Below are 18,241 nucleotides of genomic sequence, written 5' to 3'. Positions count from 1 at the left end.
GCTAGTCTGTGTGCTGAATGCATTGTATAGCTTTGACAGATTTTTAATCTTAGTAATCTTGGTAGTTTGGATTCCATGCAACTTACATTCTTCTAATTGAAGTCCCCCTGTAGTACTGTCTCAGACTTAGCCAGATTCAAAATCTGTAGCTGCCCGACACACATGTCAGTATGAGAAAACACCTTTTTTTGACCTTTTTTGGTCTCTGGAGGTTGTTACCTCTCAGTTGTTACCCACTCTAGCAGTATTAGTGCTGGGCTGTAGAGAATGATGCCCTTCATGAAGGTGCTGAGGCAGCTTGTGTACCTCTCTTGTGAGGCTGCTGTGTGTGCTCTCTAATTCAGCTGAACCTGATAGTTGCCTGCTGTTGTAATAGACACCAGCTGTGTACTTGGAAACTCTTACTTGGAAATTCTTGAAAGGGGGAGAGACTGTCCAATTTCCCACTGTTAAACTCTGTTACTGTTTAACTTGTACGGTGCTGCCTTAACTTTTTTCTCTTTTTTTCTTTTTTTTTTTTTTTTACAGTCCCAGCATGATCAGGGACAGCTCTTGGCCAAAGTGATTAACAGTGGGGGTAGGGAGAGGGAACCAAGGTGTTGGTAGGGACTGTAGAAGAAGGTATTTTTTCTTAGTCTTGGCTTAGTATTTCAGTCTTACCCATTGAAGATTATTGGCAATTACTTTAAAAACTATACACACAAATGCAGAAGGAAAAAAATGCCAGAGTCCTCTTGAATCAATTCTAAGAAATAGTTGTTTGAGAGTTTGATAGGATTATAACTTCCAGTGGCCTATTTTGAATAGCCAGTCTGGCAATTACTTTATTTATAAAGCTATAAACATATTTTTGAACATAAAAGCCAAAAAATACAAACTCAATGAAGTAAAAAAATTACAAGTGATGGGTAGTCATTGGACAAATGAAAGTACAGCTGCAAAACATTTATCCCTGCTACATACATACAGTGGTTTTACTTGGTTTAATGAAGTGGTACTTCCATGACTTCTACATTCAAACTGATTTCAGGAATTCAAATATGGAAGTGTTGAAATTGCTGTAAGAGAACTAAAAAAAAAAAAAAGATCTTGTGATAAAAACTTATGGGTAACATTTTCCTTCTATTAAAAAAGTATTAACACAAAATAGTAACACTTCATAAAGCATTTCTAAAGACACTTTTTTGGTATTAATAAAAGTAACTTTGTTTTGGCATTGGTTGTCAGCCATGGGACATGTAACAAGTTGGTCATGGTCACTGTTTTGTCTTGGACATGGGCAGCTTAAAGGTCTCTTGTGTGTTTTGGGAAGGAAAAAAGAAATGAAATTTTCTCAGTTACACCAGTATAAATGGAACACGGTACAGCATACTGAGCAGATATTCAGAGTTTATACTGCAGTAGCTGAAAGCACCAGGGTAAGGTCTGGCTATAAACCTGTCCCTGTAGAGCAGAGCACAGGGTCAGAACAACGCTGTGTCAGAAGATGAGTGTAACCGCTCCAGCGGTGTGGCTGTGGCAGTGCTGCTGTGCCCGGAGCGCACAAGGGTGGGCTCCCAGAGACAGGCCAGTAGGTTTCACTAAGGAGATTTGCAGGAATTGGAATAGCAGTGATGGGAGGAGGGTGTAATACAGACAGGCCTTTTGCCGGTCAGTGTGCCCTGAGCCGAGGCAGGGGTCTACAACACCATAGAGGGGCTGAAGTAACGTTGAAATAATAAATGGGTGAAAGTCCTGGTGAATTCTGAAATGAATGATGGCTGGTCTGCGTACGCTGGTACTGTCTGGGCATGTGGTTTAATACTGTTCAGGACTTTCCCCTACATTTCCTCTGGTGGCGTTTAGATGCATCTACTTTTTCTTTTATACCTGCCTTTGCTTTGCTGCTAAGTTACGTGTTTGATCCAACCACAAAATACCAATCGGGTATTAAGTGACGCCAGCTTTACACCCAGTGTTGAGTTATGCTAGGTCACTGCAGCTTCGTCATCTGTGGTGTTAGAGTAGCTGACACTTGTACGGCACCTTAGTTCAGAGGGGCTCAGTGACAAATGGTAGCTGAGACATAGCTGGGGGTTCTTTTAACAATTTTTTTTTTTTTAATCAAGTGATAAAGAGACTATGTCAGAGCTGGGAAGAGTCTGCTGAGTTCCTCTGTTTAGCACTGGAGCATGCTGTTGTCTAAGCTTGCTAAAATAATTTAAAAATGAGCAGATTGCATGTTGATCTAGTGCTATGTAATTAACCCTCTGAGTGCAGTAAGTACATGACTAAGTACAGTTGGCAGTCGATTCAGGTAATGCTACTTCTGTAAGGGTTAAAATGATTCAGACTTTAAAATCTTCAAATGTTTCAGGTTTGTACTCATAGCTTTCATTCAGTGCTTCTGAACTTACTTTTACACAGGAGAGGAATAAAGCAATAGATTGAGATCTAAACTAAAACGAATTAAAAAATCTACAATACTATAAGCAAAGCTAGCTAAATAAAGGGAATAAACCTAAAGCTGCTCTACAGACTAATCAGGTTTTTTTTTTTCTATTTTTTTAAATTTTCAGTCTTTGAAGCATGAGCTTGTCTAAAAAGTTATGTTCAGTCCAATGTAAAAAATTAGGGTTTGTGTTTTTGCATTAAGAAAAAATATAAAAATATTTTGTACATTATAAAGGTAATCTTAAATCTCTTGCAGTTCTACAATAATATTACTACACAATTTGTATTCAGTACTCTGAAACCTATTCTAGGAAGTAGAAAAAATAGGAACCCCCCCTCTCCCTCTGTGGTGTTATATTTCTCTTCAGCAGTCTAGCATGTGCAAGCAGGAGGAGATCTGCACTGGACTAGATTATGGTCTCTGTGACAAGTCTGTAAACCTGAAGTAAATTAAGAACTTGGATTAATTTGGGATTTACATCAGTTTGGGGAGATCGCAATCTGTCCACAGTGTTGTTTTGTTTATCAAGCTCAAAATATAAATAAAATACCAGAAACTAGTAAACTTTTATAAGCTGGAGAGAATACATTAACATTTGGCATCATGGGGGTAGAGGGAGGATCTTTTAGAAAAAGCTAGAATAAGGGTTTTTTTAAAAGTTACATGCCAAATAATGAAAAAAAAAGTTCTGATCTTTCTGAGGGTACGTACGGATGAATGCCTGAAGCGAAGAGCAGGGTAGTGTGCCACTCTGCTGCCAGACTGCCCGAGGGAAGGGGAGAGCCGAGCGGGTGGCAGAGCTTGCATCTCTCCTCCAGCCTGTCTGCTCATGGGCCAGCAGGGACCCCTGCCCCGTGTCAGCCTGCCGGGGCTGGAGCCCCCTGCCCACCGCTGCGGGTGGGTCACAGCTGTAGTAGCAAACTGATTTGTGAGGCTTTGCCCAGCCTCTGGTGAGGTTTCTGGCTGTCCATGTCTGCAGTGGGCAATCCCTGACAGCGAGGGAGACCCTCTGCACCTGACACAGTGAGCAAGCGACCGTCAGAGCCTCCAGCGGCCTGTCCAGGCTCCTTTTGCCATCTGGTTGGTGCTCCCTTTTCCTCTGCCGTGCCACATGCTCGCGGCATGGGACGTGTCTGCGCAGAGACCTGCTACCTGTAAACAGTACCTTCCTGTTCCCAAACAAGAAGTTAAAAATTGGCCTCGTTGGTTTAAATATTTCATTTCTCTATTACCTGGTCAGATCAAAAAGCTAGCATGGCTACACTGAATTTTCAGAGATAAGGGCTTTTAAAAAATGCTCCTAGTCCAGCTTTTCCAGCTCTGTGGTATCACGGCTGTGAGAGGTGTGTGAGTGGCTACACGTTAAAGCAGCTGGGAGGGCAGGCAGGGGCAGCCGGCGCTGGAGCGATAGCACCTACCATCTACTGCGGCAAGCTGGGGAGCTGTCTGCTTTCAGCCATAATTGAAGATAATGCAGTAAAAAAACCAAAACAAAAACCCCAAACAAATGAAAAAAGCAGCACAGGCCAGGGACAAAAGGCTTGTTTACTGATGAGCACTTTAAATTTTGGCAAGTACTTTTTTTTTTTTTTTTTTTACCTTTTCTTTTGAAATCGATTTCTGTCTTTAACACCCCCCCCCCAAAAAAAAACCCCACCAAAAACACCACCAAATGAGTTTTCCAGCATCCTTAAGTCATCCTGTTGCCTAACTTTGCACATTTTACAGTGAGATGGGGAATTTGGATGGGCCTCTGGTCCTGTTGGGTGGAGCCAGGTGGGAGAGCACGGAGCGCCCAGCGCCTCGGCCAGCGCGGCTGGGCGTGGGACTATGTCCCGCTGGAGGCCACGCTGTAGGCTGGGGACTCTGCGGGCGCAGAGGAGCACCTGGCAGGCAGTCTGGAGGAGCAGGAGGCAGTTTGGAGGTGAGCGGAGCCAGGGAAGGGGTCAGGCTGTTCTCTGTGTGCGGAGTCAGCGGGGGCTGCAAGCTTGTCTGAAGGAAAAGCAGAGGAGATGCATTGGAGTGTGTCCGGAGGAGAGGGAGGGGAGTCTATAGCACTTCCATCGGAAGAAACTGGGCTGGCACAGCGTCCTTCTCCTTGTAAGTACCGAATGCACTTCTTTTTCCTCCTGAGAACAGTGGAGAGAGTTACCTGTGAATACGGGCCGAGGCCACGGTCGCACACCCGGCGCGCAGCAGCGCTGGGGGCTCGGTGGTCCCTGTGCGTTTCCCACCGTGGCCGCCAGGCGGCGCTGTAACGGCGGCCCCGCAGCCGGGACCGGGGGCGCAGCGCGGCCGCGCAGCAGCGGGGGGGGGGGGAGGGCGGGGAGCAGCGGAACGGCGGTGGGAGGCTTCAGCCGCGGAGTGCGGAGGGGAGGTCGTAAAAACGAGCTTACAAATGAAAAAACGGGGGTAAAAATCTAAATAATGAAAATGAGAGTAAAATCGAAACGGTAATAATGAAATCAAAGCAAGAATAAAAATAAAGTAACAAAAATGAAAATAAAAATCAAAATAGTAATAAAACAATTACGAAAATATTAATAAAGTAGAAACAAACGAAAATAATAGAAATCAAAATGAAAAAAGTAATAAACCAATGAAAATAAATCATAAAATCAAAACAATAAACAAAAAACAGAAACAGTGAAAGGTAACCAAACAATGAAAATGAAAACAATAATAAAAAGTAATACTAACAATAATAAAAGTACAAACAATAATAAACAAAAAAAATCAAAGCAATAACAAAACGTAAAAGGAGGGCATTTCTCACCAGCCGCTGCCCCGGCTGCTCTGCTGCTGGGAGGGTGAAGCAGCTCCCGCTGGGGTCAAGGCTACGATGTGTCCCCCGGGGCAGAAGCCCCCTCGCCTGCCGCAGGGGGCACAGGGGGCATGGGGGACACACATGGGACATGCTGGCAGCCACGGCGTGGGCAGGGCACAGGGGACACAGGACCTGCTGGCAGGCTGTGGCATGGAGCTGCCATGTGGGCAGCCAGCCCTGGGCTGTGCCCCCTGGGCTGTGCCCCCCGGGCGGGCAGCCCGGCCATGCTCAGGGGTCCGTGCCGGGCCCCTGCCGCCACCTTTGGCTGTTCTCAGGCCGCACAAGCCAACTCAGCATCCGAAGGTGTCAAGAGCCCGTTCCCAGCGCCTGCCTAGGCCCCGCGCAGCACCACCGTCCGCTCCGCCTCCTGCAGCAAAGCCCCGGTGCCGCCAGCCCTGCATCGCCAAACCCTTCCCGTTTGCTCCCGCCGCCGCGACCGCGGAGCTGGAGCGCCAAGCCAAGGCTGGGCAGGGAAGGGACCGGCCTGGGGGGACACGGCAGGTGGCTGCCCACCAGCTTGACCCCGAGCCTGTCGGAGGGAGCCCACCGGGCCACCGGCTGCCCCGGCAGAGCTACCGCCCGTGGCTCTCCCGGACAGCGGCCGGCTGCGCTGCCTGGGGAAGCGGAGGCAGCGGTACGGAGCGTGCCATGGGCAGAGGCTGGAGCGCCAGCTCCGGCGGGAGAAGGGCCTGAGCGGACCTGCAGCCCCATCAGTGGCCGCTCTCCTCCCCTGGCCCCGTGCTTCTAGCAGAGACCAGCAAGGTCCCAAAGACAGCAGCACTGGGGCAGCGGGGACCAAACCCAGCCTTCACCCCCCAGAGAAGATACTCCAGTTCCCCACTTGTCCCTGTTACGACTGGGGGGTCTCAAAAAACCAGGTCGCACACCGTCCTTGCTGTAACCACCCCCCTGGGTGATGCTGCTGGTCAGCTCTGCCCGGAGCCCCAGCTGCCACCTCTGCCACCACCCCGGCCAGCCAGGGCTCCTGCGCCCCTTCCACCGCTGCTCGGCAGCTTTTCCTTCTCCTGGGACACAGCCCTAACGCCACCTGCCACCGGTCCTCCAGCATCTCAGCAGAGTTTTGAAGGAACGAGCTCTCAGGATGTCACCTTAATGGCAGCGAGGGAATAGTCCCTCTGCTGTGGATGGCATTGATGACTTTAGAGCTAAAACAGCTCAAAAGAGCCTCCTCCCCCCCCAGCCCCCCCCCAGCTGCCTCATTTGAGGCAAATGGATCAGCTGGAGAACTCGCTAATGCGGGCGCACACCTTTCTTTGATCTTCCTAATGAAAAACTAGACACTGTTCGAATATGTATTAACTAGTCCAGTATTAAACACGACTTCGCATTGGATGCGAACAAGAGAAGTGCTATTACTGCTGTCAGTGTCATCGTTAGCCGTGGTGACCCAATTAGTGCCATATGAAACACGACAGCCCTGCTTTAACTCGGAGGTTGTTTTACACGGGCTGTGACTCCCCAGAGCAGAGAAGCCCAAGGAGAAGCTGCAGGACAGAGAGTTTCAATGACCTGTTTGTGATACAAATCTATCCATCGATTCACTAATTTGATTTAAAATAATGGGGGGAGGGGAAAAGCAGATCTGATCCTAACAAAGGGGCCAGGGGGCTCGCTGCTGTGGCGATCACACAGCCAAGGGGCTGCACCCCTCCCCCTTTAGTTGCTACAGCACCCTGGAGCTGTTTGCCCAGGGCAAGGGGGAGAAGGGTGAAAGCTCTAGAGCAGGAACACCCAGTTTCAAGCAGTTCAGTTCTCCTGTGGGGTGGAAATCCTCCGGGGAGTTGCTCTCCGCATGGCGAGCAGAGCGCGCAGGACAGGAGCCCTTGAGGCAGTGGCAGCGCATTAGTAGGGGGAACCGCAGAACGGCTGCGACCAGCCAGGGGTTGAGAGGCAAAGGTTAAAAAATAAAAGCATGCTAAGGTCTCCGAGCACTTCAGCAGCCTGTGTTAATTGGGAAGCAGCGCAGAGGAGAAGCTGAATTCAGAGAGTTCAAACGAAGGCAGAGCGAGGCTGGGGGAGCTGCCCGCAGAGCTGCAGTCGCGCTCGGGGCGCTGGGCTCGGTGGCACTGCTGGGTGAGGGACGGAGGTCACAAAAACCCCTCTCTGGGCAGTCGGGGTAAAGTATTAATGGTTAAGGGAGCTCTGTCTGGATTCTTAATCAGTTAAAAAATGGTGCTTGATGATGCTGTCCAGTGTATAAAAGGCAAGTGGGGCAGTTTGCTGTTGCACAGCACCCGAGGTTCGGGATGCGGCTGCAGGGAGGGGGTATATACTCACTCGGGCTCAGCGTGGGGACCCGAGCTCGGGTGCCAGCAAGGGCAGGGGCCAAGCACCATCAGGACTCTGCAGGGCTGTGCTTCAGGGTTCATGTTTGGGTAGGCTAAATGAGTTCAGTCACTTGAAGCTGCACTTAAGCACTTCAAGCAACACTTCCAGTTTTTGCTAGAGTCCTCAGTGCACTGGTATAAAAAACACGCTATGAATCGTAGCCCTCTGCCCAGGCTGGAGCCTCTCTGTGCTTTGGTGCCCAGGTCCAGGGGGCCCCCAGGAGCTTTTTCTGCCTGGCTGCATTTGCAGACCCCCGAGCCAGGTAGCACTTGGCTCATGCACTGAGCTTCACTATCACCTGGCCACATCCACTCTCTAGAAGCCCGAGGCACAGGGCACTTGCAAACTGTCTTGCTGCTTGAGGCTGTCCCACCTCGCCCGTGGTGGCTACTGCAAAATTTCAGGGCCATGAAAAGCTGGATCTTGAAATACCCAGCATAAACAGGAAAAAAAAAACACATTAACTACTCACTGCTGGCCCTAGGGTGCTATTTATGCGATAGGAAATCTCTAACAGGGGAAAAAAGCCACACATCGGGGTCACAGAGGTCACCACCCTGGAAATAAGCTTTTAAGACCAGGGAAGTCCATCAGCTGAGATACACATAAAGCATCACACCACCGTCGCCCCAGGCAGGGGTCAGAAACCCAGGCAGGGCGCAGCCTGACCCTCGCAGCTCAGACAGCTGCTGAGGACCCAGGGAAAACCCCATCCCCGCCTGGCTGGAGCGGCCACCGCCAGCGCTGGGGTGGCTGCAGGGGATGCACGGAGCCGAACCCGCTCGCCCAGGAGCACCCCAGCAGCGAGGAGATGCTGATACACACCTGCACGGGCCGCACCAGTCCGTTTGTTGGTTGAGGCCAAAGCGAGCTCTGCATTTCTTAGGAGAGGCAGGATCTGAACACAGAAGCATGCGTGGCGGAGAATGGGCAAGGCAGAGGCACAAAGAGGAGGAGGAGCAGGAGGAAGAAAAGAGGCAACATCATTTTAGCCACTTTAACACACTACAATCCAATTTTTTTTTTTCTGTAACAGAACAGTGCCGGCACCACCTCTCCTAGAAAAAAGTGATGGTTAGGCAAATATCAGTGATCACTGCTGGCAGCTGGAGAAGAAGGAGGTTTGGGAAACAGCCTCAGCTCTGGGAAATATGGGCAATTACGGGGAAGTTCATGGCTTTTCAAACTTCTTAAGTTTGGAAAAGCTGCGAAATCCCAGAGGTGCTGCCTGCCTTCTGTGTCTGCATCCTTACCTGCTCCCTGCCCTCCCAGCAGTGACTAACCAGGGCTGCCAGCGAGCTCGGACTGCGCATGGAAAAGAACAGGAGGAAATGTTGCAGAAGCAGGCTGAAAGCGTAGTTAGCATGAGGGAGACCCAGGCCCAGGTTATTCTGCTCTGCCCCCCATCATTGCCCCTCCAGTTTTAACAGAAAAGCTACTCTCCATGGTCTTTCCTAAAATGTGGCCGGTTTACTGGGTAATTATGGAACTCAGGAGGGTGAAGCCCTGTTTACTTTCAGGCACATCATGTTTTTCCTGTAGTGCTGTAAACGGGATTTGAACAGCACATTTCTGTGCTGGATTCATGCTCCCTCTTTCAGCCACCACCAGTGTCTCCTGTTGTGTCTGACCAGCAGTTGATTTTCAATCCATAACAGGTGAAATTATCATTTTTGTGTCACACAGACAGGACACATATATGGATATATAAATACATATATATACACACACTACATACAAGCCTAAAAGCTTGTAGTCCCCTTATCAGAATGAGATCAATAGCATTAACCAAACCAAAGATATTGCTAGGACACAGTCATGGAATTGCATTTTATGGACAATTCAAAGAGATTGTCCAATGGTGATTCATTAAATTCATGAGATGATCTGAACTTTATGAATTAATGCAGGCTATCATCTGGCTGACTGATTTTCACCCAAAAGCAAATAACAGCAATGAGCAGTAATGAACTGGCTGGAGAATGGGAAAAGCTGTTAAGTCTACAGGCACTCACAGGCTGGATGTACTGAAAAAACCCAGCTGGCTAACTTCACGTATGCGTGATGCCACCGTGGGCAAGGACAGGCTCTTGATGTTTTATAATGAATATTGAATGGTACAGATATTATTTATTCCCGGTATGACAGAAATACTTAAGAAACCAGCACAGGAATAGCCCTGGATGATGGGAACATGTGCCACCTGCTGAAACCTGCCCAAAGGCCCTCTTCTAACCAACACCGTGGGGCCGGGAGGCAGCTGGTACTCGGTTTTAGCATGACTTCGCTTGAGCTCTAGGTTCCTTTGAAATGAAAACCAAATTTGGGGTAACCCCACAGGTGATCTTCAATCTTGTCACTGCATTTAGTCCCACACGCAATACTGATGCATTTGAGAGGAGTTTTCTTTAATTAATGGTATCTGTAGGGCTGGTGGGGACATGCACCCTGCACGTTTTGAATAGCGCAAGTTTAGAGGGAGTTTATATGAAGTTATGCACTTGCCAAAATCTAGTCTTGGTTTTCACACACTAACTAAGTTCTAATTCAAACACGTCTATGAAAAGGTCACAGAAATGTTAATTTACCGTGTATTAAAAAAAATTAATGTATTTCTTCAGTTAAGCTCAGGAGAATGGAAGAAAACACAGTAAAACATGACAACTGCTTCGGATTATCCCCTCCAAGAAAAACAGAGGGACAGCCACCGAGTCGCACGCATTTACCTGAGTTGGAATCTTGCTGCTTTTCCCGTGTTCGTCTCTTCTTTTTCCCCTAGGGAAGCAAAGGAAAGGCCATCAGTCCATGCTCCCCGGCGAACGAGGGTGCTGTGCAGGGGCTTTGGGGCCGGACTGGGCTGCTGGTGGAACTCTCAAAGCAACCACCCAAATCTGTGTTCACACACGTGCCGATGGCTGCCCTTTACACGGCACAGATTTGTTCTGGGTATATACCTTATCTCAGGAATAACCCCTCATTTCCAGGATCCCCAGATCCAGCACCATCAGCATTTTGACTCACCCCCAAACCACTCTGCACGAGATCTGCAAGTACATTGAAACAGCAACAGAAACTCAAAGGCAACGTGGCCCTGTTACCCCCCCCTGCATCTGCTGCACCTTCCTCCCAACACGCTGCTCCCCTGCTCTGCTGTCTGAGGCCACAACCACACTAGAAACACAGCCCAGACCCTGATTTATACTACAGCCTGTGCAAGAGAAAACATCAGTGTGTGCAAAACAGCACTAATAAACACAGCACCCCTACCTGTGCTGCTCAGCACCTCTGCTAACTCCTGCCAGCACTCCTCAGCCCACCCTTATGTGTCCTCACCTGAGAATCCCACCCGTTATTGCTTTAGTTAATTAATTGATAGATAATTTAATTAATATATTTAACTAGATTAAAGAAGTTTTACCACATGCAACGGAGGCATTATGCTCAACAGCTGATCCTCCTGGTGTATTCTTATTCCTCCTCCCTTTTCATGGTTCTAAAAAGCACTTGGCCTATTTTGGCACCTTCCCTATTTCCACTATGTGCTCTAATGCGATGCCTTACACCTGAACAGAAGTTGACCTGTAATGTGTTACCAGGAGGAGCATCCCTGATTTCAAATAGGAAAGAGAGTTTTAGGAAATCCCCAGAAATTCATTTGTAAATAATACTTCTTTATTTCAATGTTTGTGCAGCTCTGGACCCATCCTTCATTCTTCTTCCTTCCCTTACTAACAAGAAAACCCAGTTTTATCCCCAAACTGCCTCTCTGATTCTCAATATGCAGCAACCCCCCGCATCTTCTGATGAGCTTAGTATGAGGGCACAGCAGCAAATCTGGCCTGTGTGGAGCAGGCAGCTCGCAGGGCTGCCTTTGACCTGTGACTTTTTATATGACTCCTTGTGGTTTGAGTGAAGGTGGAAAGCTCTGAGCTGTGGTAAGCTTTTTCTTCAGTGTGGGAGCAACTGTATTTCCTGCCTGATATCCGTATCACGTGCTGCAGAAGTGACCTACATTCCTCCTTCTCCTCCCTGCTCAAGCTCTGGAGAGAAAAGCATCTCTTGCAGCGACCACAAGATCCAAAGCAGCTGCTGCTGGGAGAGTCAATGTGTGCCTTTGGAGCCCATCATCTGCTCCATCTTCTGGAGCAAGGAACCAGCCCTTACCCAGGTGAAGGATGCTACAGGATTTAAGATTTCCATGGAGGATGCGCTTGGCCTTGGAGGAAGACGATGCCTTGTTCTCAGCAAGGCTGCTGCCCTCCAGATGCTGCTGCCCTCCAGATGTGTGCCCACCGATGGTGCTGCCCTTTGGTACTGCTCTGGTTTCTCTAAGGGTGGCTCCAGAGGGCAGCAGCGTCCAGCACTGATCCTGCAAAGCTGCATATGGATGCTGAGCTCCTCACCTGTGCTTGCAAGGAGGCAGGGATATCTGTGTTGCTGCAGGGAAACGTGAGCTGGAGACTTCCCGCAACCTCTGCTTTTTCTGCATCATCTCTGCCCTTGGCTTTTGGGGTGGTTTTGGTCTGTTTAAGGGTGTTCTTTCACCCTCAGTGGAGTTTGGGCTTTCTGGAAGGAGGGTTTGGGGCAGGGTGGGCTGGATGGGTGCTCACTGTGCAGCTCCCAGGGGAAAGAAAGCAGTTGTGAGGGAAATGACAGAGCCTCAGATCAAAGGGCAGAGCCCTGGAGTGGATGGATGGACATCTGAAGACTTACATGTGATTTGCTTCAGGTCTCTAATGAGCTCGTTAGGCGTGTAAGATCAAAACGGCCGAGAAAGCCACTGGAAAAGACCCGAAGTGCATCCTGTGCTTCTGGGGCACCGCTACACCTATGCCACAACACGGTGCTGCTGAAGTGATTAATATAGCTAAGAGGAAATGAATTATTTTTTTAAGAGTAACCTTTAAATGTTCCAGAGAGTAGCCCAGAGGCTTCCCAAGTGCTGGCTCTACCACCACAAGCTACAAAGCAGCTCTGTCCCTCCAGCTAGCCCAGGAGCTGCCGCTGCTCCTCCCTGGGGAGTGGGGGGCTCTGGGAGCCCTGGCCGTGCCAGCCCACCACAGCCCCCTCGGAAAAGAGCCACTATTTCTGCTGTAGAGACAAGTAATCTCTCTGTGAAAACCAAACACAGTTTTTCTCTGCTCATGCCTCAGAGATTGATTTGGCATCGATTTGCTGCAGCAGTGTACCTCACTACAGCCAAAACTGGGGAACACCAAGGCTGGAGCTTTCCTTCTCTCTCTTGTACACAGGGAAAGCTCTCCTGGCTACAGGAACGCACAACCCCAACCCTCAGCCTGTTTCAGGGCCCTCTGGACTAATTTTTGTTGCTGAGAACCACCACTATTTGCTGCATGGCTCAGCTGCTCCGCTCAGCAGCCACTGCCTGGTTTGAGAAAATTTTTTTCTTTTCTTTTTTCAACCCAGAAAGGGTTTTTTATTCCCTAACAGCAACCTTGGTTGGGAAACAGGCTCACCAAAGAGCTAGGCTGAGCTCACCAGCTCACAGAGCAAGCAGTGCTGCCTGCGTTTGCTCAGATTGCATTGGAATCCTTTGAACATGGTTGGCTCGATTTGCTCAGGGTCCTCAGATAATGACTGGTCAGGGTGGGATCAACATCCCTGAGGGATAAACAGAACCTCAGTGACTGCCATACTTTGAGCGCTGCTTACCTGCCCTGCAACGCTGCTGCTTGGGATGCAACCCCACAGAGCCTGCAATTAGACCTGAACAGCCTGCGAGACCAAGGTTTGCACTACGGCTCATACAAAGCAGCTTACACTTTGCTATTTTGCCTTTTAAAAGATTATCTCCCACTATTACACTCCTGTGAGCGCCGCTCAGACAGCTACAGAGCTACAGCTACTGTGCCGCCAGGAACAGTGTCACCAGGGACAGGCGGGTTGTTTGGCAAACACCAGTTGTCACCCCCCATCCCCCCCCTCCCCGGTCATTCCCGGCCATGCCCTGGGGAGGGGTCCGAGCCACCGCGGCCACTCACGTAGTTGTCTCTGGCAGACCAGCCGGGGTAGAGCTGCATGTGGAGCTGCCGTTCCTTGCGAGCCAGTTCGTAGTACTTGGCCTGCTCCTCCCGGGACAGTGCGTGCCACTGCAAGGACAAGTGCGGTGGTGAGATGTGGCCCCACTGTCCCTCCCCAGCCCAGCCCCCCGTGGCTGCCCTGTGCTGGGGGGCACGTGCTGCGTGTTCAAGGGATAAGAGCACATGGCTTTGCAAGCAGATGCTTGTTATATGCTTAAAAGCAGCTGCAAGGGATGGGGATGCTGCACTGGGATGATGGTGCTGAGCCCCTCGTGCTCTTACCCTTCTGCCCAAGATCTGGTTGATGGCGGCGCTCTCTTTCAGGGTGCATTCGGCAATGACTTTCGCCCGCATTTCTTTCATATACAACATGAAAGCATTCAGGGGCTTCTTGATAGTGGGCTTCTTGGCTTCCTTCTCTCTCTTTGGTTCTGGTTGAGGTTTCCTTGGTGGGACCAAAGGAGGAGCTGTCAGCATCACTGCCAGCCTGGTGGCACCAAGCTCAGCAGAAGACCTGACACCAAACCAACCCGACGGTACGAGCGGGTGGAGGGGCCCGAGACCTGTCCCCTGGATGCGTGCTGCTGCCTGATGCAGGCAGAGCTCGGCGTTCATCCATCCTCCCCGCTGGTGCAAGCATTAATAGTGATAAACGAAATGGGCATTAAGGCGGTAACGCTGTTGAGCCCTGCCCTGGCACTTCCAACTTACATGTTTCGGTCATAGTGCTCCATCTCTTGCTTGCCGGAGTGGGGCACAATGGCGGGGTGCGGGATGCCGGTGGTGTGCATGCCAGAGCCCAGCATCAGCGGGTGAGTGAACCTGCAACAGAGAGCGGATGAGCCATGCCGGGAGGGCTGCGCTGGGGATGCTCGGGATGCTGGGGCAGCCGGAGCGGCGTGTCTCATGAGACGGCACTCTGACGTGGCAGAAGCAGACGGTAAGCGGAGGACACGGAAAGCAAACCGGCGGTGGGTGCTGCTGGGCTGGTGCGGGGCAGGCAGTGCCCACCACCCCTGGGTCAGCCCTTGCCACGCCGGCAGTGGGCACGGCCAGACGGGCCGCAGGCAAGCGGGCGGAAAGGGTCCGGGTGCCGCTGCGAGGAGCCCAGCCTGCAGCGGGAGCCTGACCGAGGTCAAGGGCACTTTCAACCAGCAGTTCCAGCTACTCAGATCCCTGTTGTTGCAATAGCTTCTCAGCACTGCAGAAAGGAACAACAAACTCAACCCAGGGTTTGGATGGGAGAGATTAGGACCACCCCGCACCTTTCTTTTAACAGAAGTAGCGTAAGTCTGAACATGAACCGAAGTGCAACTCTAGGAGGTGCACCTTGCCTAAGCAATGCTCTCCACCACCAGGACTGAGATCCGGAGAGGTCTCGCTAGCTTTCAGGCTTCATTAGCACGCTCTCGAGATTTGGAGGGTAAAGCCAGCGCAGTCAGCTTTGCCAAGCTTGCCACTTTATGTCTGCAGCTTGAGATGGCAGAATTGCCCATGGGAGATGAACTGTTCATTAGATATGCTGGCACAAAAAGAAAAGCTGTTTAATTTAATCCACCAGCACAGTCTGATCCTTATCTGACCAGGTGTACTTTCTCGGCTGCAGCAGTGCTGCAAAATCTGCCCCAAAATCCTGCAAGCACGAGCTCCTGCGCCGGGCTCGGGGCAGCTGCCGGGCCTCCGCAGGGAACCGTTAGCTCCTCTCTCGCCTTCACCTTTGAGGTCGGACAAAGCGATGCCTCGGCAAGCAAGGAGGGCTGGCAGCGCTCCCTCGCCTCTGCTGCAGGGCTAAGGGGTTGCATGGATCGAGGTTTTTGCATGGCTAAGGGCTAGCATGGATAAGGGTTTGCTTGGTTTTCCTGTGGGAAACCTCCACTAATGGCTCTTCAGGACAACATGAAGCAGAAGCGAAAGCTGGTGCACGAGCACATGCAGCGTGCACAGGCGTCCCCGTGGTGCTGCCGGCCTCGCTGGGGCCATGGGGCTTTGCCCACCAGCACGCCCAGAGGGGCTGGGCTCTGCAATTTCCATCCACAGGGGATGTATTTTGCTCACGGGGACATGGCTGGGGTCTGGGTGTATTTACAGAGGGCAAAATTTGGTCCTGGGTGACCATAAACTTGCAGTATGAATGGCCTGGGAATGCGCTACATTGCTCAACCTGCTCGATATTAAAGGTGGGTCACGCTGCAGGGCCAGGTCCTCGCAGGGAGAAGATGGGCAGTGACGTGGCTGGCTCTGCTGCCCCCCTCCCATGTGCAGGGTCTGGCCTGGGGCCATGCCAGCCCCGTGCTGCCCGATGACAGGATGGGGGAGGCAGAAGCTGTGCGTATGTCTCAGAGAACTGACTTGTGCTGATGGGATGACAGCAAATCGCTGCCTGCCGCCTGTCCGGCTTTTAAGGCTGAGACCAAATAAAGCAGATCAGTCTCTGCAGAGCGAAACTCAGCAGTGGTGGCGGCAGGGATATATCCAGGATTAGGGTTAGTGATGAGGAGCAAGATCCTGAGCAATGGATTTCACCCCGTCTTCCCAGTGCTGAGCTGAAGGCAGGGGCTTCTGGCTTTGTTTTGACTTCTGCTGATTAAAACCTAATCGTTGTGCATCCTCCTGGGATGCTCGCTATTCCCCTGACTACCCTTTGGAGCAGACACTGCCTAAAAGCGCCTTCTCTTCCCACGGCTGCCCCAGGGAGGGTGCGTGGCCGTCCCTGGGTGGCCGCGGTCTGCTGCAAGCTCCTGCCGCACAAACTGCAAGCTGTGAGACCAGCCGAGCTGCTGCCCTGTCTCACACAGCTCATACTCACCTGGAGAAAGAAGCCCCAGCAGAAAGCGCTGACGAATACGGCTGTCTAAATCCACATGACGGGAGCGGATAGACAGACTGGCTCTGCCTGGGATCGGGAAGAAAGAGTCTATAAAGTATCCACAGCTATGTGGTATTTCCCATAGATTTGCTAAGGAGACTCAGAGCACTGATGCCCCAGGAGCTCTGCCTGGTGGGATGCTCGGGGTGCCCCTGGGCTCAAGAGGCAGTGCGGGACCTGGATTTATTTTGTGAGAAGCTGGGCCTCCCTGCAAAGGTTGGATCCAACTCTGACCCCCCTCCATCCCTGGTGTTGAGTAACGCTGCAGCTTTCAGTTTATAAAACACAAAATGCAGAGGTGTGCTGAAAAATTAGGAGATGTGCTATTGCACAGAAGTTGCTTTAAAAAGCACAGTTTGAGCAAAAAACTAAATCCTGGTCAGAGGCTCCCTCTGCGGTGCACAAGAGGCTGCCCAGTTTCAGGCTGCGCTGGGGGGATGGCTGAGCACGGCAACCTCCCAGTGCCTGGAGAGAAAGCACCTACTCTGCCCTTGTACGTACTTCAGAAATGCTCTGATTTCCCCAGCGCATCCTTTTAAGGATGCCTGTCGTTTCTGAAGAAGCCAAAAACTCAGTCCTAAGTTTCTTTTGAAAGTTGTTTCATACGGGGGATGGGGTGTGTACCAGACCTGGAGCTGGAAATTATTTTTAATACTGTAACATAAGTATGCAGGAAGTTCCTTGTTGTTCCCAGCAAGGGAAACCCCCCCCCGTTTCATATGGAGATAGCTCAAAAATACCTTGGCTTGCTCTGCAAACCCGCCAAAAGATGCTCCCAGCCTAAAACTGTGCATGGAAACCGAGACGCCTGAGGAGGCCATGATGGGGTGCTTCAGCCTGCACTGATGCTCATGCTCCTCCAGCCAGGCTGCACAGAGCTGTGCGTACGACCAGCACCTGCTATTTTGAGCTCTAATAAGCAAAACAAAACCCCCAACCCGTTATCCTTCAGTGCGGTGCCCTGCGAAGGACCGAGCTCCTGGATGCCAGGGATTTTCAGGGCTAAAGACAGTTTCTGCCCTGAAGAGCAGTAACGGCAGTGCTGTGCCGTGGCAGTGGGGCCCTTGAGCTGTGCTGGGGAGGAAGGAGTTTCTGTTTCTGCCACTCAGGGAGCTGCTGTGTCTCGGCTTGACCGAAATCTGCAGGATCTGTCTGCAGGAAAGGCAGCCGAGGCGGCAGGGCTCTGTTTACACCCTGCCAGGCAGAGGCCCTCTCCCACCCCTTAGATGTCGGCGGGTATAAACACACCAACAAACAGCCAAGTGCTACCGTGTATCGGGGAGCCAAAAACACCTTTGAAGTTGAAGGCGGCTGCCCCAGGGCCGAGAAAACACTCGGAGCTAATCCAGAAGCGACACGCGTTACTGCAGAGGCTGAGATACCAGGATAGAAAAGGAGCCGGGCACTTGTGGCTCCATCCCAAGTGATCCTGACGTGCAAATTAATGCAATTCCAAAATCAGTCCCTGAGGGTTGGGAATGCACAATTACAGCCCGTATCACCCAGCGGTGGGAGGGCGGCTTGGAAAAAAGCGCGGGACAGCCACGGCACCGCCACGCAGCACAGCTTGCAGGCTCCCGCCGGCGTTCGCTGCCAGGCTCCCGTGAGCAAAACTCACTCGACTGGACTCTCGGAGGCTTTTATCTACTGTCGTCCCAGGTAATTACAGAGAGAGCGATTGCAGCTCCTCCTCCCAAAGCGCTTGGTGAGAACAAAGCCCGTTT

General features: G+C 51.1%; 1 protein-coding gene across 6 annotated transcripts in view; it reads right to left on the bottom strand.

The window, feature by feature from the left end:
- Window positions 1–795: 795 nt before the first annotated feature.
- TCF7 (transcription factor 7) overlaps window positions 796–18,241 on the bottom strand; it is a 73,642-nt gene continuing 56,196 nt past the window's right edge. For 2 of the 6 annotated variants that reach the window (XM_040602678.1, XM_040602679.1), the window contains exons 6-12: window positions 16,458–16,544; window positions 14,363–14,473; window positions 13,934–14,096; window positions 13,613–13,720; window positions 10,337–10,385; window positions 8,436–8,508; window positions 796–4,563 (exon numbers count right to left, since the gene is read on the bottom strand). In XM_040602678.1, coding sequence (XP_040458612.1) covers window positions 4,263–4,563; window positions 8,436–8,508; window positions 10,337–10,385; window positions 13,613–13,720; window positions 13,934–14,096; window positions 14,363–14,473; window positions 16,458–16,544 — 892 coding nt within the window. In that variant the 3' untranslated portion in view covers window positions 796–4,262. The remainder of the gene's footprint in view (window positions 4,564–8,435; window positions 8,509–10,336; window positions 10,386–13,612; window positions 13,721–13,933; window positions 14,097–14,362; window positions 14,474–16,457; window positions 16,545–18,241) is intronic. The other 4 variants (XM_040602680.1, XM_040602681.1, XM_040602683.1 and 1 more) reach the window with 3 other exon arrangements.

Source organism: Falco naumanni, chromosome 8 (genome assembly GCF_017639655.2).
Source record: "Falco naumanni isolate bFalNau1 chromosome 8, bFalNau1.pat, whole genome shotgun sequence".
Classification (NCBI taxonomy): Eukaryota; Metazoa; Chordata; class Aves; order Falconiformes; family Falconidae; genus Falco; species Falco naumanni.
The sequence above is the reverse complement of the archived record's forward strand: the minus strand, read 5'-3'. Positions and strand labels throughout refer to the sequence as shown.